This window comes from Theobroma cacao, chromosome 6 (genome assembly GCF_000208745.1).
Source record: "Theobroma cacao cultivar B97-61/B2 chromosome 6, Criollo_cocoa_genome_V2, whole genome shotgun sequence".
Lineage (NCBI taxonomy): Eukaryota > Viridiplantae > Streptophyta > Magnoliopsida > Malvales > Malvaceae > Theobroma > Theobroma cacao.
The window spans coordinates 391,927-415,270 of record NC_030855.1 but is presented as its reverse complement, the minus strand read 5'-3'; the positions used below and the strand labels follow the sequence as shown (position 1 = coordinate 415,270).

Below are 23,344 nucleotides of genomic sequence, written 5' to 3'. Positions count from 1 at the left end.
AGATATTTTAATAATAAATATATTTGGGTGAATTTAGATATTTTACTCTTTTTATTGTATACTACATTAATATAAAATAAAATAATTAATAGTAAATCTAAAATATTTTGTTATTAAATTAAAAATATATATTCTAAAACCTCTCAAAAGATATAGACAAAGTTTGGTTGAAGCACTAAATAAAAAAAAAGATTTAGATTGAAGATATTAAGTTTTTTCTGGCTTTCTTAATTGGAGAATTTAAGAAAATGATTTTCATGAATATTTTTTATATTCATTCAAAAGTTGATTTATTTTTAATTTTATAAGTAGTGGTTTGATTAAAATTTAAAAATTTTAATTAATTTATGAATTAATTGTAATTAATTCATCACACATAATATTATTGGTGTGCAAATGTATCTTACAATTTAGATCTTTCTTTTTGTTAAAAATATATTAGAAAGGGAAATGAATATTTAGCATGGCACCCGCAAGGAAGCGCGTGGGTCCTCCAAAACCCCAACGGCTAGTAATTATAAAACGGCTAGTTCTTTTCTTTTCTTCCATTTTTTTCCAGTTTCTCTTCGCTACTTTCTCCTTCACATTTTCTCAAAAGGAATCATCATCATCATCACCATCACCATCATCATCGCTCTTTTTTTATCTTTCAATTATCTCTCAGTTTCTTACTGTTTCCGGGAATCTTCCTTCTTTATCAAGTATCAAGAGAAATTTTCAAGAGCTAAAGTGGTCTGTTCTAAAGACTGGTTTGCTTTGTTTAGAGTAAGAGACCAAGAGTAGAGTAGAGTATATCGCTAGAAGGTGCTTCTTTTTTCCATTGATAGAAGCACTTTCTTGGAAATTCTGGAAAAGGGTATCGAGATTTTTCTGAGAAAAGGAGATCGGAGGTAATGTGGTCAAACGAAAAGAACCTTCCATCGAGATCGAGGGGTTTCTTCACCCCGCAGCCGCCTGCATGGAAGAAAACACAGTCGTCTGTTTTGCCAATGTCAGAGAGGAAAAGAATCTCGCCTGCCGATCAGGCCGATTCTTTTCATGTCATTCACAAAGTTCCAGCTTCTGATTCTCCTTATGGCAGGGCAAAGCACGTCCAGGTTAATTATACCATTAATTTCTCAATGTCAGCTCATCTGCTTTATGTGCCAAACTAACTATTAATGGTTTGTTTCCGGGTTTTCTTCCTTTTTGGTTTCCCCATTCCTTTGGTCTTCTTTCTTTAGAAACATTCTCCTTTTTTACTGTTTCCTTGGTTAATTTCTTGATTTTTCTTTTGGGGGTTTTTGATACATGCATTCTTATTATTTCTTGGTAATTGGTATCAAAGATTCGTTTTTTGTTGTTTCTTTGCCCTAATGGCCTTATATTGGGTTACCAGGAATATGAATTGCTTGTCAACTTATATTATTTTGCAACAAAACAGAACTTTTGGGGATTCATGTGATTGTCTTTTCTTCAGCTTTTATAGCATTAATTATGCTTTCCCATTTAGTAGAATGATTTTGGGTGAATGCTTTATAATAGAATGGTTGCTGAAGGTATCTTTACTATCAAGGGTTACAATTTTACTAGTTTAGTCTTTAGAGTTCAATGGTGAGCTTAGCTCACATTTGGATTTGTTATGTTTCCATTTAGTGTTTTGTTTGTGTATACTAATATTTTATTCTGGACCCCGCAGTTGATAGACAAGGATCCCAGTAAAGCCATTTCCCTGTTCTGGGCAGCTATTAATGCTGGAGATCGGGTTGACAGTGCATTGAAAGACATGGCTGTTGTGATGAAACAACTTAATAGATCTGATGAGGCTATTGAGGCGATCAAATCTTTCCGTCATCTTTGTCCTCATGATTCTCAAGAGTCTCTTGATAATGTCCTTGTTGAACTCTACAAGGTACAATGGCAATCTGTATTTTGCATCATCTTATCTTCAAATGTGTATCTGTTTCTATCAAGCTTAGTTTCATTAGTATTAAATTGAGTTGAGATGAAGCTTAGGAGCTCATAAGGTCATGTCCTTTTGTTTCAATTCATTCTGTTTTGATGTAAATGTCACAAATTTGTTATCTCAAACTACTGGCGTCAGTTGTACTCGATGATAATATGCCCTTCTGTTTATAGTCTTCTTATGGTATGGAGACTCAGGGCATATTTGTTTTATGCAATTGTTTGTTTTTGCAGAGGTCCGGAAGGGTTGAAGAAGAGATTGAAATGCTTCAGAACAAACTGAGGAACATTGAGGAAGGGACAGTTTTTGGCGGGAAGAGGACAAAGATTGCGAGATCTCAAGGGAAGAAGATTCAGATTACTATTGAACAAGAGAAATCAAGGTGGATGCTGTACTCATACTCTTTATTTTTCTTATTCTTTCTACTTATTTTTTCTGCATATTCATCTATCTTTGGTCCCCTCCTATAATGGTTCAGGATACTAGGGAATTTGGCCTGGGCCTATCTCCAGCAACATAATTATGGAATTGCTGAGCAACATTACAGGTATGCTCTTTTTATTTTCCCTAAAATTATATACATGCACCACATTTTTTTGAGAGAAATGAGCGTATATATATTTTACATTGAATTTAATTCATTACAGAAAAGCATTGTCTCTGGAGCCAGATATGAACAAGCAATGCAACCTGGCAATATGCTTGATGCACATGAACAGGATCAGTGAAGCAAAATCACTGCTTCAGGATGTGAAAGCTTCATCAGGAAATGAACAGATGGATGAATCCCACTCTAAATCTTATGAACGTGCTCTTGATATGCTGATCCAAGTAGAATCACAATCAATGTTAGAGCCAGTGGCAAAGGAACCAGATAAGGGAAGGGAAATTCAAAGACCCTCGACACCATGCAGGGATAGAGGTTTGAAAGAAGCCGGCATTTTCCTTCCTAGAAATGAGGACAACATTTCAGGTTTTATGGGCAGGAGAAGGTTGCCATATGCACATTGGGAGGGGAAGATGCTAATAGATGAGCAAAATGGTGAATCTTACCGCAGAAATCCACTTGAGAAGAATGATAACTTCCCTGGATATGATGACAGAAGTTCAAAATGCACACCAATTGGACAGAAAGGTTATTTGCAGTCTTCTCCACAAAGCATGTTCACTGAGAAGTGGAGAATAGGTTCATATTGGGAAAGCCCGTGTGAAGGGTATTCAACAGGAGAAGAAGTAGGTTCTGCACAAAAGAAAATATATGCTTCCTCAGCAGCTAGTAAAAAGAACTCAGAAGCTTTATTTACCCAACCAAGACGATGTTCACAGGGCTTCAATAATGCAGATCAGAAGAGAGGAGGAAGATGGGGAGAAGATACAGTTCGAAATTCAATTCGAAAACTCTCCTTTGAGCAATCTCTAACCAGTGAAAGTGAGCCATTACATTCAATCCAGAATCTTAACGAAAAACCACCAGCTTCAAATAATGGGAAGTCTGAGAACTCTGCAACTGGCCCAGTGGAAGAGGAAGTTCAGGAGGGCTTATCTGGAGTTCTATTCACACAGCCCAGAAACTCTTTGTTGTGGCTAAATAATAGAGATCAAAGAATGGAAAGATGGGCAGAAGAATCTGTTGGCTGTCCATTTCGCAAGCTATCATTTGAGAAGAATATAACTGGTGTGACTCCTCATTCAGCGCATGGTCTTAATGGAGAGCCATTGTTTTCATCTAAAGATGAATCAGAAATTGGACTGGAAAGGCCTGCAAATGCACCAAATAAGAAAAGCTGGGCAGACATGGTTGAAGAAGAAGAGAAAGAAGAATTACTCAACAGCTATGATGGCTTCAACAGGGAAGAGGTGTTCAATGATGAAAACCTGAATTCCAACATAATTTATCCACGCCCTGATTGTAAGGATCATATTGGGAATATCACTCAACAACTTGAATCATTTGATATGAAAGGTGAGGACAATGCATCAGCAAACACTGTTTCATCAAGGAGAAATCGGCTGCCAGTTTTCCGGGACATAACCAGTTCATGAAGACCAGACTGTTAATAGCTTTAGTTTCATGGTGTTAGTTTGATTTATTCTCTTTGAACTGTCTTTCTGAGTCCAGCTTTACTGCCACACCCACCATTGTTGTATATCACCATTTTCTATTCATTGTACATTGTAAAGAATCATTGTAACTGAAACAAGTATACCCTACATGGTTGAAGCTTTCAGTTCAGGAGAATTTTATTGCCTTCTCAATTACACTTGATCATAGATGTCTTGTTTATATATAGGAAATGTACTTGACTAAAGTTCTTCTGATCTATTCCTTATAGATCTGCTCACTAAGGACAATCCATTCACCCTAATAACGCAATGAAATGTACAAAAGCCAAATCTCAAATGCAATTTTAGGATTCACCATTTCACTTCCTGTTAGAGATAGTGAACACTACTACTTTGCATAAACCAAACATCGTGTGTGCGCGCGCACAAAACCTCCAACGTATGAAACATAAGTAATTAATGAAAAGCTACAACTATACAATAGATATCATCTTTTTTTTTTTCGAAAGGCAAATTTATTGATGAGGTCTCTTAAAGAGATAACAAGCTAAACAGCTTTCAAAAGAACAAAAGCATCCTCACATACGAGGGTTGGCAAGCATCAGAAATAGTCTGAACAGGGAAAGTGAAGCATTAGTGCATTTTAGAAGTGTCCGACATGACAGGGAAAGTCCAATTGATAAATTCAATAACTAACAAACCCTTGCTAAGCTTCAGAGGAAGGATCCATTCCTGGCGGCTGAAGGAAGGTACTGAAGTTAACAGCTCTCAAAACCCCGGCTTTAGCAAGACCATCAGCTATTAAGTTTATCTCCCGGCTGATATGATTAAAGGTGACTTTCCTGAATGATTTAGAAAGAGTTTCAATGGCATTGGAGATTAGTTTCATACGCCAAGGGACTTTGCTATGGTGTCTCGTCCAGAGAATGGCGTTAAGGGAATCGCTTTCAACTTCCAAGTCAGAGTTGGATCCCCTAGCTAAAGCTTCTCTGATTAATTCCTCTGACGTTTCTTGGGCATCGTCAAACTCTCTAATGTGATCAAAAGCCTCTTCATTTGACATTACCTGCATGCATTAGCCAAACTTGATGATAAATCTTCATGACAGAATTGTTTTGTTTTAAAGATTTACTCACAAGGTAAGGCTACAATTTTACCTTCCAAAGGCCATCACTTGCTACAATGAAGAATTCATCTGCATTTGGATCAATCATTTCAACCCTTACATCTGGTTCTGAAGTGATATGTTCCTTCAGTTTACCATCTCCAAAGGCCCTTGTCATCGCCAGCTGCCCATCCACCCGAGGAACAATCCCTACTCCAATATAGATCATATCCAGTGTTATTCCAATATGTAGATTAGTACTGTATTATCTTACAACAAGAGAGGGCAAGGAGCAAGAAGAAGAGTAAATTAGATCAAACCTACATTACCTGGCATTTCGGACACGAATCCATCTCTGCTTTCAACTAATTCTTTCTCCTTCTGTGGCTCATGATTGTTGTTAATTGTTTCAGTGCACCACCTCGGCATAAGATTGCTCGAGAATCACCAACATTAGCCACAATTCGCTTTTGTCTATCAATTAGTATTGCTGTAACAGCAGTTGAGCCACCTCGAGAACGAGCAACATCCTCCAAAATCTCATCATTTGTTGCTTGTAAGCTCTTTTGATTGCTCGTTTCGGGGTTCTCCAGTAGTCAGGCTGTTAGAATTTGGAAGAGAACATGAAAATTTTCCTAGACAGGAAAATCTGTTCAATCGAAACAGAAAGTACCAAGTTCATACCTCTCTCAATATCTTGTCAAAGAGGTGAGTCCGCAAGTACTCTGCAACATCATGACCTAAGTGGCCATCAAAAATTGCATAAAGTTGGAGGTCATGGCCCTTGATTCATTCCATGACCCATTTTTCCTTTCACTAAATGGTAACCGTGGGTGACATGTGGAATCTGTAGCTCCTCCACATCATCTTCTTCACCTTCTCTGGAGGAATGAGGTTCCTCCTACAAATGTTTTGACAGAATAGTATTAACCAATTATCCCATCTAATTCTTTTCCTTATGTTTTCTGGTCTTTGATTTGGGACAAAACTTTAATTGCATAGTTTTGTTCTAGGCTTCTAGCTACACACATGCACCAATGTATTTGCACTTCTGCAGACCAGCTTGATTCATCTTGCAAAATTTTATCAGTTAGTCAGTATAGCTTTTCTTTCTCTGTTTTCCCCCATCAATTGGCTGAAAGAAAGATTGGAAGAAAACATTGCAGGCATAATTACAGCAGAACAAAAGCTGTAATTAACATAACTTAAGGAGTTAACTCTAATTAAGTACAAACTGTTATAAACAAGGATTTAGAAAACATCTTCGAGAATTTAGTTTTAGCATTTGAGTTTTAAAATCAAGTCCAAAACAACAAAAACATCTCTGGTTTGCTACATTTCTCAGCACAAGGGAGAATGTTTTTTCTCTTGTTTTAATCTAATTGAACTGCTTTGAATGTATTTAATAGGATTTGGGTGCTTATTCAGACACTGTGGTAAACAACTTAAAGAAAGACACCTGCTCATGAGGTGTCAAAAGTGAACTTGAAAGTGAAATTCTAAAAGAATATCCCATGCAAAAATTTTTAGCAATATCATTCAATCGAAGAGACCACTTGGGAACTCGAAAGTGAACTTGTTTAGATACCACAACGATCGAATTTGATTGAATTTCTTAAAGTGGGAAGATATGATAATCTAAATTTTAAATCAAATTTATATTCTATAAAATTTGATAGTACCTTGTTGTTTTTGTGGGTTGCTTTTGATTTCTTCTTCTGTGAAAGGATTTAAGAAAGGTCAGAATCCATGGTAAATATTAAAATCCATACAAATGTTGCATACTGTAAAAGGTTGTTTTGGTAAGGAGAAAGGACGTGCTGCAATGAGTGAACAGAATGCGTTGGAGCAAAGAGTTTGAATTGACTCCATTTCTCATGATCAAAGAGTTTGGTTTCACTCTTTATGGAAGTTAGCAATTCCTCTGAAAATTCAATGCTTCTTATGGCTGGCCAACCTTGATTCAATTCCTACCAAGCATTTTCTTGCTTCCCGTGGTATGCCTTTGAGTGATGGCCAACTTCATTGTTTTTGGTGTGGTTTTGGGAGCGAGACTGCTCACATATCCTGATCGCGTGCAGCTCTAGTTGGAAAGTTTGGGTCTCGTCCTTCAATGGTGAGTTTTTTATGGTCCATTCCTAATTCAATCTCAATTTTCATTCAAGGTGGATAATGGTGTGCGCTGCTACTTTCTGGTCTTTTTGGCTGGCCCGAAATGGGACAGTCTTCTCCAACAAGACATGGAATGAACATGAGATCCTTTTCCTGATTAGATCCCGTTCCTTTTTATGGATTCAGGCTTGTGACGATAATGATTGCATTGATGAAAATGGCGGGTGGATGGCTCCCCTTATCTCTTCTTATCAAGGTCTTCCCATATTCATCATCCTCAGATTTCATGGCAACCACCAGCAACAGGGGAACTTAAATTTAATGTGGATGGCTCTGCTAAAGGTAAGCCTGGACTAGCAGGCTGTGGGGACATTCTAAGGAATTCTGAACTTTACGTAGCTCATGGTAATTCTGCATGCTCCAAGACTTGTTTTCCTCCTCACCTTGTCATGATTCTCAGTTATCAATCGAGTTTGACTCAAAAATTGCTATTTCTTGAGTGACTGGCGACTCTTATTGACCTTGGAATCATTGGCAAATTTTCAATGAGATTGACACGTTATGTCATCAATTGGGTAATGTATCTTGCAGTTATATTTTGCGCAAAAGGAAATTCGTTTGCTGATTATTTAGCCAAAGTAGGTGTTGATAAATCATCCATGTTCATTGCTTTGTGGTGACTCAATGACGCTTTTTGCTTATGATTTTTTCTGGATTGGCCATCATGCTGGTGTTTGCTCGGGATCTTCGAAGTTTCTTTCTTCTCCGCTTCAGCTTTGGTTTGGCATTCTCATGGTGTTGCGGCTTTGATTATTTTCTCAAGCTGGCCCCTGATATTGCTGTGGATGACCATTTTTTTTTTGCTCAGCTTTGTTTCTTTCTTTTGCCTTTGTTCCTGCTGTTTTGATTCGTGGTTTTGTCCTTTTTGCATGGCTGTTTTGTTTTTCCGTTGCTCTGTATCAGTTGCTGTTCTCAGACATTTCACCAGTTTTGCCACAGGTTTTTTTGGCTCTTTTGTTCCTCCCTATCTTCAGGGGAAACTTTCTTGTTTTCATTCCTATATTTCTAATCAATTTACCAGGTTTGGCTGAGGAAAAAAAAAGGGTTATAAATATTATAAATAATACGCCAAAAATAAGAAAATAAATACGTTCTTTTGTTCAAATACAATAACACAAAACCCATTCCAAATACATTTCAGCTTGTTGAGAAATTACGGAATTGTCTCTAAAGAATTGCCCAAAATCTAACCCAATCAATAAAATAAAGAAAGAAAGAAATCAAGCACACTCACAAGAACACAAGAATTTACGTGGTTCGGTCTTTTGATGACCTACGTCCACGGGCACAGTAATAGAGAAAAATCCACTAAGAGAAAAATCAGCAGATTACAAGAACAGTCTCAAACTCATAACCCTTATCCCACGTACACCTAAATCACTCTCTCTAAATCTAGGTGATGATTATTCTTTAACCCATAGGGTCCTTTTATAGTGCCAAATACAATAACCTTATCTTAATATAATTAGGAATCTTATCCTAATAGAATTAGGAATTGTTATTCTAGTCTAACTAGATTTAAAGACTATTTTATAAGGTATACTAATTTAATTAGAATTAAACAATCCTAATTAAATCACAATTCAAGACTATCCTAACAAATCTCCACCTTAGGCTTGAATTCACCAAGCTCCACCTTACAAACCAATCTCTGTTGACACCGCCAATGCCCCAAAGGGCCTCAAGCACTATGAACACCGATCAAGTCCAAGCAATGCTTGAACTTTATCTCAGAAACTGACTTAATTAGCATATCTGTCGGATTTTCATCTGTAGCTATTTTCTTTACTACAATGTCACCTTTAGAAATAATCTCTCGAACGAAGTTACACTTGACTTGGATGTGTTTGATTCTCTCATGAAACATCTAATTTTTAGTCAAATGTATAGCACTTTGACTATCACAAAACACAACTGTTTGTGCTTGTTCAAAACCAAGATCACTAACCAAGCCTTTAAGCCACAAAGCCTCCTTCACTGCCTCGGTCACAGCCATATATTCAGCTTCAGTTGTAGACAAAGCAACGGTTGATTGAAGAACTGCTTTCCAACTGATTGCAGATCCTGAGAGAGTGAACACATACCCCGTTTGAGATCTTCTACTATCTAGATCACCAGCAAAATCTGAATCGGAGAAGCCAACCACATTACAACTAGTGTTTGCACCTCCTTCATATACTAAGCCAACTTCAATAGTAACTTTAGGTGTTTTCACAAGCTCCCATGTTTGATCCCAGTGTAGAGACTCAATCTTCTTAGAAGACTCGACATATATAATTTTCTCATGATAAAAGTAAGGCTCATCAATCTCTACTTCCACAAATAAAACATAAGAATCAGAATCACCATCAATACAAGTAATGCTTTGTTGAGATACCAATTCTTGTACCTCTTGTAATTCATTCTGGATTTCACTATCATCCCGCATTGTCACAAGAGCATTGATTTCAAACTCCACCTGCTTGCCAACTTCTTGGTCTGATGTGTTTGCAATTCTAGACTTTATCCCACAAAGTAATGCAGACTTGTCAAATGTAACATCCCGACTCACCATAAACTTGGGGAACTTACAATCAGTAAACCACAACCGATAACCCTTGACCCCATATGCATAGCCTACGAATATACACTTCGTCGCCCTCAACTCAAGTTTACCATCACTCACATGAACATGAACAAGATAACCAAACACTCTCAATATAGAGTAATCAGCGGGCTTACCAGACCAACCTTCCTTGGGAGTCTTATATTCAATTGCAGTTGATGGAGACCGATTTACCAAGTAGCAAGCCTTGTTGATAGCTTTTGTCCAGAATATTTTGGTTAGGCCAACATTAGAGAACACGTATTTTGCTCTCTCCAGAAGTGTTTTCTTCATCTATTCTACAATACCGTTTTGATGTGGTGTTTTGACGACAGTGCAATGTTTAATGAATTTTTCATTATTGTAGAATAAACCAAACTCACCTTTGCAAAATTCCAAACCTTTGTTTGTTCGAAAGCTCTCAATCCTTTTCTTAGTCTACTTCTTGATCAATACCTTCCAATGCAAAAAGGTGGTTAACACTTCACTCATAGCCTTTAGAAGATACGTCCACACCTTTCTTGAAAAATCATCAATAAAGATCCACATGTATAATGATCCACCTTTTGATGCCACCGGAGAAGGATCCCACAAATCTAAATAGATGTAGTTTACTGTACTCCTGGTTTGATGAGTTTTAGTGCTAAATTTCACTCTATGTTGCTCACAGAAATCTAGCTTTCCACTCTTTTGACCACACAGCAAACTATGCTTACTTAGTTTTCTAATCCCTCTCTCGCTCATATGACCAAATCTCATATTCCATAAACGTGTTACATCATCTTCAGGATCATTAGATGAGACCACAGAAACAGTTTCAATGATCGTGTTTCCCACTAGACAATAAAGGTCACTGGATAACTTGCCCTTCATGATAGTTAAGGCTCCTTTAGATACATTCAAGACACCATCTTGGCCACTATATTTGTAGCCCTTCTTATCTAACAAACTTAAGGATATTGAATTCTTTTTCATGTCAGGGACATGTTTTACCTCAAGTGTTCTTACCATACCATCAAACATTCTGATTCGAATTGTGCCAATCCCAACAACTGAGAGAGAGAAATCATCTCCTAATTGTACAGTGCCCATATTAACAGATTGATAAGTTGTAAACCAATCACACCTAGGACATATATGAAAGCAACAAGTCGAATTCAAGATCCATGTATCCATCAGGTTACAATTAGTAATTGCAAGAACATTATCAGTTTCCTCAAAAGTATTAAAGTCATCTCCAACCATGTTTGCAGTATTCTCAGACTTATTGAACTTTTCATCATCCTTGAATTTGGTACAGTCTTGACGAAAATACCCTTTCTGACCACAATTCCAGCAAGTTTTCCCTTTTACTCTAGATTTACCTTTTCTGTCTATACCCTTCTCTCTATCTTTTCCTCTATTCACAACCAAACCTTCTGCTTGATTTTCATTCTGGATACCACCAACTTTCTTCTTCAATTTCTTGGAATTTAAAGATGCTCTTACATCCTCGAAAGTGAGAGTGTCTCGGCCATATAATATAGTATCCACGAAATTTTCATACGATGGAGGCAAAGAACATAAAAGAATTAGGGCTAAGTCTTCATCCTCAATTTTAACATCGATATTCTTTAAATTAAGAATAACTTTATTAAATTCATCAATGTGGGTATTAACGGACGTACCTTCACTCATCTTAAGAGTATACAATCGTTACTTCATATAAAGCCGATTCGTCAGAGATTTGGTCATATAAATACTTTCGAGTTTAAGCCACACTGCAGCAGCAGATTTTTCATCCGTGACTTCTCTTAGCACTTCATCAGACAAAGCTAAGAGAATAGCACTATGTGCTTTCTCCATAAGGTCATCTTTCTCACCATCAGATAAATTCGAAGGAAGATACTCTTTTCCCTTCAGTGCCTTCAATAGTCCTTGTTGCACTAGCAATGCGCGCATCTTAACACGCCACAGGCTGAAATCGTTTCTTCCATTAAACTTTTCAATCTCATACTTGGTCGACGAAGTTGCCATAGCGAGATTCAGATTGACCAAAGACCTTGAAGCTCTGATACCAGTTTATTGGGAAATTACGAAATTGTCTCTAAAGAATTGCCCAAGATCTAACCCAATCAATAGAATAAAGAAAGAAAGAAATCAAGCACACCCACAAGAACACAAGAATTTACGTGGTTCGGTCTTTTGATGACCTACGTCCACGGGCACAGTAATAGAGAAAAATCCACTAAGAGAAAAATCAGCAGATTACAAGAACAGTCTCAAACTCATAACCCTTATCCCACGTACACCTAAATCACTCTCTCTAAATCTAGGTGATGATTATTCTTTAACCCATATGGTCCTTTTATAGTGCCAAATACAATAACCTTATCTTAATATAATTAGGAATCTTATCCTAATAGAATTATGAATTGTTATTCTAGTCTAACTAGATTTAAAGACTATTTTATAAGGTATACTAATTTAATTAGAATTAAACAATCTTAATTAAATCACAATTCAAGACATTCCTAACACAGCTTGAACTAATTCACACAACACACACAAGAACACACGTTCAATGGAAATTTGACATTTTAGAACAAACAAATAAAGACCCTTATTGAAGTTTGCTTGTAGCAGATAACTCAAATCCTTGGCAGCCTTGGCGAGATGATCACTGGTAATACTGCTAGGATTTGAACAATACACTCATCAATTGGCTAGCCTAACAGCACAAAACCATAAACCAATATTAATATATATATATATAAATATATATGTATATATAATATATATAATATATATATATGTATATATACTCATCCATTGATAAGGGAAGAAATAAATGAAATTATTGCAGTAGTACCTTCCTTTTGATTGGTGTTGGAATCAGCTGCCTGATGAAAATTTTGATGCGAACTGTGTGTATGATGGGATTGATTTGGAACAGCACCATCTCTATGATCATTAGATATTGCAGCATTGCCTCTATCATCAGTTTCGATTGCTTTGGTTGGTTTTAAAGATACATCTTCACTATCTGGTTTATAATTATCTGGTGATTTCTGAGCACTACCGCCTCTGTGACCAGATGCAAGTGCAACGAAGCACGTTAGTGCAAGCAGTGCTATAAACAGGGTTTTGGTAGCCATTTGCAACAAATATTGCTGAGTAGAAGAAAAAGCAATGCTTATCCTTCTTATAGTGAGACGGAAGCGAGAGATATTGGTTAGCTGTCATTGGTGATGAGTTAAATTGTATCTTAAAAATTAAAAAAAATCAATTAATTGGTGACGTCTTTTGAGTAGTTAATGAGTTTATAGATGATCTTATCAAATCTGATGTCCAAGAGGATACAAAACCTGATATATATAATGATGATTAGTTGAATTAAAAATTTTAATTATTTAAGAAGTTATTTTGTTCTGGGTTGATGTGTGTTTGTTATGTACTTATTGTTGTTATCAATATGTTAATGAAGTGATGTTTGTATTTATTTTAAGAAAATATTTATATATAATCATTACCGTTTAATTTCTTATAAATTTATTATTACATAGATTACTCTTAGTTACTTGGATCAAAATTGAATTCGTCCGGATATTTTTTGGGATTGTCTTTCGTTGATGTCTTTTTACCACATGACAGTTGATTTAAATTCATTATAATTAGTGATTATGTAAAATTGCAGAAGGCACCATATTAATTACGTTAAATTGTCCCTTTATTAAATTAATTATGCCTATATTTTTTAATTAAAGGTGTATCAAATTCTCTTCCGGCCTCTTGTCCTTAACTTCCCACTTCCAATACACGTCCAGCTATACTCATGTTAAATTAATTAATTAATTTTCCCTTGATTAAATTAATTAATTTTGTGTATGGCTAGGCTTACAAAGGCTACAAAGGATATTTATCTTCTTTTATGTTTTTGAACGTTTCCTTTAGTTTTCTTAGCTTGAATTCATAGTTTAGTCCTCAACTTCTTTAACACTTTCAATTGAGTAAGGTCATCTTATTGGAAACTTTCTCAAATGAAAATATTGTGTGAAGGGCAAGCAAGGTATTTTGTTTGAAAGTATCATTCTATGTAAAGACAGTGTCCAATATAAAAGGCAGTGGCCAACCTTTCGATGCAGCAAACGACCAAGGAAAACCATTGTGTCCACTTTTTCCACACCAGACTTGGCCACCGAATCGGCAAAGGTATTGTTTGCAGCCATTGGATTGATGTCCATCAACTAATCCAGGACAATTCGGGTAATCTTGATATAATTTTTCCAGTGATTCTTCAAAATTGCCTAGGCCCAACTGAGAGCTATTTGTTGTCTGTATTTAACTATGCTTTATTAATGGACAGTATAGCAGGTATCTTCGTCGAGCTGTGGCGAAATTTGTTGAGGATGACCCTCCTGCAATATATAATACTTCTTTACGAACCAAAAGGCCGGCCAGAGGATGAAGATAATGATTTTCAGATCCTTTCTCTTATCGTACGTTTACTTGTCCTTGCAGGCTCCAGTTTCAAGAGATGACGGGCTAGCTGTTATCAACCCATGTTCAGCATTTTCGGATAATTGGAAGAATGCCCCACTGCAAGTTAATTACTTACGTGCTAGCTCATATTAAGCCTTCTTCTCAAGATTTAGAGGAAGAGAAAAGGGTTGTAGAAACTAAAAATCAAGCATTTTTATCTTCATTTATGTTTTTCAATATTAACTTTATATAGTTTTCTTAATTAGCTTTTATTCATAGCTAGTTTAGTTCTCAACTGTTTTAACAACTTCAATCTTGCAAAATCATCAATTGAATAAAGTCATCTTATTTGCAAATTGTTTCAACTTATCTTTAAATTTTAAACGTGATAGGAATTACTGTCTTTAAATGGAAATCCGTCCCCTCCAAATATTATCTAAAGGGCAAGCAAGATGCAATATTGATATATTATTTTTAGGATTTAACAAACCAATGGTCTGTGCAACCTTGCAGATGAACTAAAGTGATCAATCCAAACCATCCAAAATCTCACCAGCTCAACAATGTAAATAATTATATGATAACAATGATAGTATAAACTATGATAACAAGACTAATAACATGATAAATTATATGATGAAAATAGTGTGTATTATGTATGTGTGTGTTGGATGAAAGGAAGAAACTAAGAGGGATGGCTTTGTAGATGGAAGTTCTTGGAAGTTTGGAGGAAATATAAGCGAATTTGCCGAAGCTGCCTTAGCCTTTATATAGACAATTCAAATGGACGTAGCTAGCACTTAAGATCATCATTCCTGACCTTTGGATAGTTATTGCTTTGCATTGTTATTATTGGAGTGCATTTCATCACAAAGACAATGCACCTGAGAGAGCAATATAACTGTTGCAAATATTTCAAGTACTTGATACGTCAAAGATTAGACAATAAACACCTTCTTTTATTCCAATACAACGATACAAAATCCCATTGCACACACATTTCTACTAAAACGTCATATGACACACACATAAGAACACTCGTTCAATATAGCATAAAGTAATCACAAGCTCAAATTAGAGTAAAGAGAGGAAATTTGACATTTTAGAACAAACAAATAAAGACCCTTATTGAAGTTTGCTTGTAGCAGATAACTCAAATCCTTGGCAGCCTTGGCGAGATGATCACTGGTAATACTGCTAGGATTTGAACAATACACTCATCAATTGGCTAGCCTAGCAGCACAAAACCATAAACCAATATTAATATATATTCATCCATTAATAAAGGAAAAAAAATAAAGAAACAAAACCAAATTGCAGATGTACCTTCCTTTGGTTGGTGTTTGGGATCAGCTGCCTGGTGAAAATTTTGATGCGGACTATGTCTACGAGAGGATTGATTTGGAACAGCACCAACTCTATGATCATTAATGTGATCATCAGATATTGCAGCACTACCTCTGTTATCAGTTTCGATGATTTGCTTTGGTTTTAAAGATACATCTTCATTATCTGATTTATAATCATCTACTGATTTATGAACAGCACTATTTCTCTCACCAGATGCAAATACACTCTGACCAGATGCATATGTATCCTGACCAAATGCAAGTGCAATGAAGCAAGTTAGAGCAAGGAGTGCTATAAACAGGGTTTTGGTAGCCATTTGCAACAAATATTGCTCGATGCAAGAAAAAGCAATGCTTCTCCTTTTATAGTGAGAAGGAGGAAAGAGATATTTGTTTGCTGTCATCCATTTGCAAGACTCATTTCTTATATAATTATATTGCATATTAAAATTTTAAAAATTTAGTCAGGAAGATGATAAATTCATTATATATTTTAATTAGATTATTAATAAGTTGACAAATGATCTTATTAAATATGATATTTAATGAACGTAAAATCTGCTGTTAATTATTAGTTACATTTATAAAATTGATTGCTCGAGAAATTATTTTATTTTATGTTGACGTGCACTTTTTATGTACTTATTGCTTTTGTAAATATGTTAATGAAGTGATCCTTACTTTTAAAAAAGAATACATAATCATTGTCGTTTAATTCCTTGGAAATTTGTTAGAATATGATCTTAATAACCTGGTTCAAGATTCAATTGGCCTTTGTAGAACAACATTTTTTTTCTAGTGTTCCCTTTCATTGACGTTTACAACTGATTTCAATTTATTTGTTTTGTAGAATTGAAGAAGCCACCATATAGTTAAGCCAAATTGTCTCTTTATTAAATTAATTCTGCCGGTCTTTTCTAATAAAAGGAGTATCAAATTCTCTGTTGTCCTCTTGTCTCTAACTTTCCACTTCTAACAAGTCTATTAATATATATATATATATATTTAAAATAAAGAGAAAAGAATTTGAATCCTGCTAGTTTAAGTAAGAAAATTATACACCAACTGATGAGCTAAATGCTCGGATACACTCATATATATATTTCTTGGTATGTGAAGTATATCCAAGTTTGTAGACTTGTTAAGCTAAGATCTGAGTTTATATATTGAATTTTGTATATGGCTAGGGTTTGAAGGCTATAAACTTGTCGAAATTTACAAATTGTTGAACTTGAAAATCTTGGCCTTTTTGAAACTATTCTCAATCATGATTGAAGTCCACACGTATAAGCTAGAAATGCTTGAAATTTTAACAAGTTTTAGCCTCGACCGAAGTTAACAGTAAAAGTAATGGGTCATTCTAATATAAATACAAGATATAAAGGAGGGTGGAAGGGTTCTCGAAACTAGAAATCAAGCATTGTTATCTCCATTTATAGTTTTTCAACCTTACCTATAGTTTTCTTAGCTTTAATGCATGCATGGTTTAGTTCTCAGTTTCTTAACACTTTCAATCTTCTTTGGAAGTGAAAGATTATATACTTTCACTATTTATTATTTGATTATTAGAAGTAAACAGACATTAGCAGCAAAGAATTACACCCTTTGGTATTACAAATGGCTGTCTAGAACTTAGCTAGCAGCTGAAAAATCACATTCTGGTCAACCTGGAAAGCCTTTCCGAGAACGTCGCTGGGAATGCTTGGATTTGAACCAAACACTGAATTAGCAATGGTAATAACCCCAGGGCTCTCGCTGTTAAGGGCTCCAACCGCAACGTCTTTCCCATATCCAACATTTCTCTGGACGTGAATAAGGCCCATAGGAAACACAAATACGTCACCGTTGTTAAGAACTTTCTTGAACAATTGGTTCACGGGGTTGGAAGTGATGAACCCCACTTCCAGGGTGCCTTCCAACAGATGATTTTATCAAATCTGATATTTAATAAACACTGAATCTAATATTGATGATTAATTACGTTGATAACTTAGATTATTCAAGAAATTATTTTGTTTTGTGTTGACGTGGGTTTGTTACATACTTATTGTTTTCATTTATTGAAGTATTCTTTGCTTTTGAAAGAAAACTATTTATAGACAATCCTTGTCACTTAATTCTTTGGAAATTTGTGAGAGTATATAGATTGATTAGTCTTGATAACCTGGACCAAGATTGAATTGGTCTTTGTGAGACAACCTTTTTATTGTTTGGACAGTCTCTGGGGTTCTCTTTCATTGTCATTTCGTTGCTACATGACAGCTGATTTAGTTGTATTATTGTTATTACTTCTCCATAATTGAAGAAACCACCATATACTTACGCCAAATTCTCTTCCGGCCTCGTCCTTAACTGTCCACTTCTAACACGTCTACTCATCTCCAAGGCAATGCTCATAAATTTGTTTTCAACAGTTCCATAGGAAATATGGTTTTTCAGGTCAAGTAATGGTGGTCGTTTATGACTCAACTAAGAGTAATGAAACAGTAATGGCAGCCGCTAAGAATAATGGAAGGAAAACCATACAGCAGCTTACAGGCACACATTAAATAACTAAAAACACATAAATTCAGACCAACACAGCAGCATAGTTTTCACCACCAAAGTGCACCAGCCAATAACAGGGCCCCCAAGAATCTCAAAACAGATGATCTATAACTGAAGACAGAGGCACACCCAACCAAAACCATCCAATACTCTACCCATGCACCAAGTGCATCCATTGCCAACAGACATCAAACCCAGAGGCCATCACAGCATTACGCCATAAATGTAACTCCATACATCGCAAACACAATCAGTACAGCACCAACGTCTCCACGTCCCATATAAGCGGCAGTGGCCAACCTTTAGATGCAGCAACCGACCAAGGAAAACAATAGTGTCCACTTTTTCCACATCAGACTTGGCCAACGAATCGGCAAAGGTATTGTTTGCAGCCATTGGATTGATGTCCATCAACTAATCCAGGACAATTCAGGCAATCTTGATATAATTTTTCCAGTGATTCTTCAAAATTGCCTGGGTCCAACTGAGAGCTATTTGTTGTCTGTATTTAACTATGCTTTATTAATGGACTGTATAGCAGGTATATTCGTCGAGATGTGGCGAAATTTGTTGAGAATGACCCTCCTGCAATATATAATGCTTCTTTTCGAACCAAAAGGCCGGCCAGAGGATGAAGACAATGATTTTCACATCCTTTCTCTTATTGTTCGTTTACTTGTCCTTGCAGGCTCTAGTTTCAGGACATAATAGGCTGTTATCAACCCATGTTCAGCATTTTCGGATAATTGGAAGAATGCCCCACCGCAAGTTTATTACTTACGTACTTGCTCGTATTAAGCCTTCTTCCTAGTATAAATTCAAGATTTAGAGGAAGAGAAAAGGGTTGTAGAAACTAGAAATCAACCATTTTTATCTTCATTTATGTTTTTCAATGTTTACTTTATATAGTTTTCTTAATTAGCTTTAAATAATTCATAGCTAATTTAGTTCTCAACTGTTTTAGAACTTTAAATCTTGTAAAATCATCAATTGAATGAGGTCATCTTATTTGCTAACTGTCTCAACTTATCTTTAAATCGTAAGCATGATAGGAATCACTGTCTTTAAAATTGTCCCCTCCAAATATTGTCTAAAGGACAATTAGCAAGGTGCAATATTGATATATTACTTTTAGGATTTAACAAACTAATGGTCTGCGCAGATGAACTAAAGTGATCAATCAAAACCATCCAAAATCTCATCAGCTCAATAATCTCAATAATTATATGATAATAACGACAGTATAAAATTTCATTAAAAGACCATTAACATGATAATATTATTTGTGTGTGTGTGTGTTGGATGAAAGGAAGAAACTAAGAGGGATGCAAGTTCTTGGAAGTTTGGAGGAAATATAAGCAAATTTGCCGAAGCTGCCTTAGCCTTTATATAGACAATTCAAATGGACGTAGCTAGCACTTAAGATCATCATTCTTGACCTTTGGATAGTTATTGCTTTGCATTGTTATTATTGGAGTTGGAGTGCATTTCATCACAAAGACAATGCACCTGAGAGAGCAATATAACTGTTGCAAATATTTCAAGTACTTGATACGCCAAAGATTAGACAATAAACACCTTCTTTTATTCCAATACAATGATACAAAATCCCATTGCACACACATTTCTACTAAAACGTCATATGACACACACATAAGAACACTCCGTTCAATATAGCATAAAGTAATCACAAGCTCAAATTAGAGTAAAGAGAGGAAATTTGACATTTTAGAACAAACAAATAAAGACCCTTATTGAAGTTTGCTTGTAGCAGATAACTCAAATCCTTGGCAGCCTTGGCGAGATGATCACTGGTAATATTGCTAGGATTGGAACAATACACTCATCAATGGCTAGCCTAGCAGCACAAAACCATAAACCAATATTAATATATATTCATCCATTAATAAAGGAAAAAAAAAAGAAACAAAACCAAATTGCAGATGTACCTTCCTTTGGTTGGTGTTTGGGATCAGCTGCCTGGTGAAAATTTTGATGCGGACTATGTCTACGATAGGATTGATTTGGAACAGCACCAACTCTATGATCATTAATATGATCATCAGATATTGCAGCACTACCTCTGTCATCAGTTTCGATGATTTGCTTTGGTTTTAAAGATACATCTTCACTATCTGATTTATAATCATCTACTGATTTATGAACAGCACTATTTCTCTGACCAGATGCAAATGCACTCTGACCAGATTCAAATCCATTCTGAGCAGATGCAAATGCAACGAAGCAAGTTAGAGCAAGGAGTGCTCTAAACAGGGTTTTGGCAGCCATTTGCAACAAATATTGCTCGGTGCAAGGAAAAAGCAGTGCTTCTCCTTTTATAGTGATCAGACGGAGGAGAGAGATACCTGTTAGCTATCATCCATTTGCAAGATTCATTTCTTGTATAATTATATTACATATTAAAATTTTAAAAATTCAATTAGGAAGACGGCAAATTCACTGTATGTTTTAGATTATTAATAAGTTGACAAATGATCCTATTAAATTTGATATTCAATTAATGCAAAATCTGATATTAACTATTAGTTATATTTATAAATTTGATTGTTTGAAAAATTATTTTGTTTTACGATGACGTTCACATTTTATGTACTTATTGCTTTCGTCAATATGTTAATGAAGTGATCTTTACTTTTAAAAGAGAATATATAATCGTTAGTGTTTAATTCTGTAGAAATTTGTTAGAATATGATCTTAATAACCTGGATCAAGATTCAATTGGCCTTTGTAAAACAACCCTTTTTTCGTTTGGACAGATTCTGGTGTTCCCTTTCATTGACGTTTACAGCTGATTTCAATTTATTTGTTTGTAGAATTGAAGAAGCCACCATATAGTTAAGCCAAATTTTCCTTTTATTAAATTAATTCTACCGATCTTTTCTATTAAAAGGTGTATCAAATTCTCTTGTGCCCTCTTGTCTCTAACTTTCCACTTCTAATAAGTCTATTAATATATATATATATTTAAAATCGAGGAAAGAGAATTCAAATCTTGCTATTTTAAGTAGGAAAATCATTTATCAATCAATAAGCCAAATATTTGGATATATTCATATATATTTCTTAGCATATGATGTATATCCAAATTTAGAGAATTGTTAAGCTAAGATCTGAGCTTTTATATCTTGATTGAATTTTGTATATGGCTAGGGTTTGAAGGCTATAAACTTGTTGAAATTTACAAATTGTTGAGTTTGAAAATCTTGACCTTTTTGGGAATATTGTCAATCATGATTGAAGTTCACACGTATAAGCTTGAAAAGCTTGAAATTTTAACAAGTTTTAGCCTTGACCGAAGTTAAAAGTAAAAGTAATGGGTCATTCTTCTGTTTATTAGAAACTATATTTCAAGCAAATGCTAAAAAATTATATCCATTCTCCTATTGTACGTTTACCTTTAGGAGATAATGGGCGGTTATCAATTCATGTTCAGCAATTTCGGATAAGCTTGAAATTTTAACAAGTAATGGGTCATTCTTCTCTCTGTTTATTAGAAAATATATTTCAGGCAAAGGCTAAGGAATGTGAGGTAAGTAAGGTAAGGCAAGGTTGGACAGAGTTTACGATCTAATTGGATGTCATAAAAAATCTTACTTGATATATATCCATTCACTTATTGTACGTTTACCTTTAGGAGATAATGGGCTGTTATCAATTCATGTTCAGCATTTTCGGGTAAGTGGAAGAGTGTCCCACTGCAAGTTAATTACATATGCAAGCTCGTATTAAGCCTTCATCCTAGCATAAATGCAAGATTTAAAGGAGGATGAAAGGGTCCTCGAAACTAGAAATCAAGCATTTTTATCTGCATTTATAGTTTTTCAACCTTACCCTTAGTTTTCTTAGCTTTAACGCATGCATGGTTTAGTTCTCAGTTTCTAAGCACTTTCAATCTTCTTTGGAAGTGAAAGATTATATACTTTCACCATTTATTATTTGATTTTACAACTTTAAAATGTTGAACAGAAATACACAGACATTAGCAGCCATTTGGTATTACAAATGGCTGTCTAGAACTTAGCTAGCGGCTGAAAAATCACATTTTGGTCAACCTGGAAAGCCTTTGCGAGAACATCGGTGGGAATGCTTGGATTTGAGCCAAACACTGAATTAGCAATGGTAATAACCCCAGGACTCTCGCTGTTAAGGGCTCCAACCGCAACGGCATTCCCATATCCAACATTTCTTTGGAAATGAATAAGGCCCATAGGAAACACAAATACATCACCCTTGTTAAGAACTTTCTTGAACAATTGGTTCTCAGGGTTGGAAGTGATGAACCCCACTTCCAGGGTGCCTTCCAAGACAGTCAACATTTCACTAGCCCTTGGGTGCGTATGGGGAGGGTTAAGACCCCATGGTGCAAAGTCTAAACGAACCATTGAGATTCCCAGGGCGTTCAGCCCCGGTAGCTGGGCTACTGTAACTGGGGTCGCCTTGAACCCGAAGGGGTTTGAAGTGTTGCCTGTCAAATGCAGCCCTGTGAGGTGGAATTCCTCGGCTACAACCAGCTTTGAATCCTTGCAAGCCAAGCCATTGACAACAACTGTCATGAAGCAGAAATGCAGAAAAGGATATTATCAATCAATAACTTTGGTTCGGATACCAAATTGTCATTATATTTTAACTGAGTTTAATTTTACCATCCAACTTTAATTTATTTTGGTTCGATTTTTATAAAAGTTCAAAGGAAGAGATATTCTAAGAGACACTTCATTTATCAGTACTTAATATAAATTTATAAAAAAAAATGAGGCAAGGGGAATAGAAAGAAATTTCAGACACGCAGTACCTTTGCTGTTGGGGTCTGCAACACAAAAATCTTGAAGAGGAGTACTATGGACAGATGCAAGGGCAAGACAGCAAGTTAAGACAAAGACAATCCTCGTAAACATTTTGGAAGAAGGAAGCATGCATGCAAATGCAGCTCAATTATGTCAGCTTAGGTGATAATTAACACAAAACTATTAATTCCTAATAATATTGATGAAAAGAGGAAGCTGCAACTGTCTCCTTTTATAGTGAGACGAACAGAAGAGAAAAGAAGTTGCCGTCGGGAGATGGATGGAGTTGAAACATTCGTCTTTGGACATGTT

General features: G+C 35.6%; 3 protein-coding genes and 1 pseudogene across 4 annotated transcripts; 1 reads left to right on the top strand and 3 right to left on the bottom strand.

Annotated features, from left to right (window-relative positions):
• Positions 555-4,199, top strand: LOC18595069. The gene is made up of 5 exons (XM_007022854.2): positions 555-1,097; positions 1,679-1,891; positions 2,179-2,327; positions 2,424-2,492; positions 2,593-4,199. The coding sequence occupies exons 1-5, from the start codon at positions 894-896 to the stop codon at positions 3,986-3,988; spliced, it is 2,031 nt and encodes a 676-aa protein (XP_007022916.2). The 5' UTR covers positions 555-893; the 3' UTR covers positions 3,989-4,199.
• On the bottom strand, positions 4,977-10,164 carry LOC18595068 (annotated as a pseudogene).
• Positions 17,306-20,516, bottom strand: LOC18595065 (putative germin-like protein 2-1). The gene is made up of 2 exons (XM_018122727.1): positions 20,177-20,516; positions 17,306-17,592 (listed from the first exon to the last, which is right to left on the bottom strand). Exons 1-2 carry the CDS (start codon positions 20,514-20,516, stop codon positions 17,306-17,308), a joined length of 627 nt encoding a protein of 208 aa, XP_017978216.1.
• On the bottom strand, positions 22,259-23,242 carry LOC18595064 (putative germin-like protein 2-1). 2 transcript variants are annotated; one of them, XM_018122977.1, is made up of 2 exons: positions 23,032-23,242; positions 22,259-22,794 (listed from the first exon to the last, which is right to left on the bottom strand). In XM_018122977.1, exons 1-2 carry the CDS (start codon positions 23,159-23,161, stop codon positions 22,259-22,261), a joined length of 666 nt encoding a protein of 221 aa, XP_017978466.1. In that variant the 5' UTR covers positions 23,162-23,242. The 2 variants fall into 2 exon arrangements, with proteins under 2 accessions (XP_017978466.1, XP_007022911.2); XM_007022849.2 differs by having other exon boundaries at positions 23,041-23,242.

What these genes read in the sequence shown, in the direction of transcription:
- LOC18595069 (XM_007022854.2), top strand. Translation starts at nt 894, where the DNA reads ATGTGGTCAAACGAAAAGAACCTTCCATCGAGATCGAGGGGTTTCTTC. An exon ending in GCAGGGCAAAGCACGTCCAG is followed by an intron (nt 1,098 to 1,678) that starts GTTAATTATACC and finishes TGGACCCCGCAG; the next exon opens with TTGATAGACAAGGATCCCAG. An exon ending in TCCTTGTTGAACTCTACAAG is followed by an intron (nt 1,892 to 2,178) that starts GTACAATGGCAA and finishes TTGTTTTTGCAG; the next exon opens with AGGTCCGGAAGGGTTGAAGA.
- LOC18595065 (XM_018122727.1), bottom strand. Translation starts at nt 20,516, where the DNA reads ATGGCTGCCAAAACCCTGTTTAGAGCACTCCTTGCTCTAACTTGCTTC. An exon ending in CAAACACCAACCAAAGGAAG is followed by an intron (nt 17,593 to 20,176) that starts GTACATCTGCAA and finishes ATCTGTTGGAAG; the next exon opens with GCACCCTGGAAGTGGGGTTC.
- LOC18595064 (XM_018122977.1), bottom strand. Translation starts at nt 23,161, where the DNA reads ATGCTTCCTTCTTCCAAAATGTTTACGAGGATTGTCTTTGTCTTAACT. An exon ending in CAACAGCAAAGGTACTGCGT is followed by an intron (nt 22,795 to 23,031) that starts GTCTGAAATTTC and finishes GCTTCATGACAG; the next exon opens with TTGTTGTCAATGGCTTGGCT.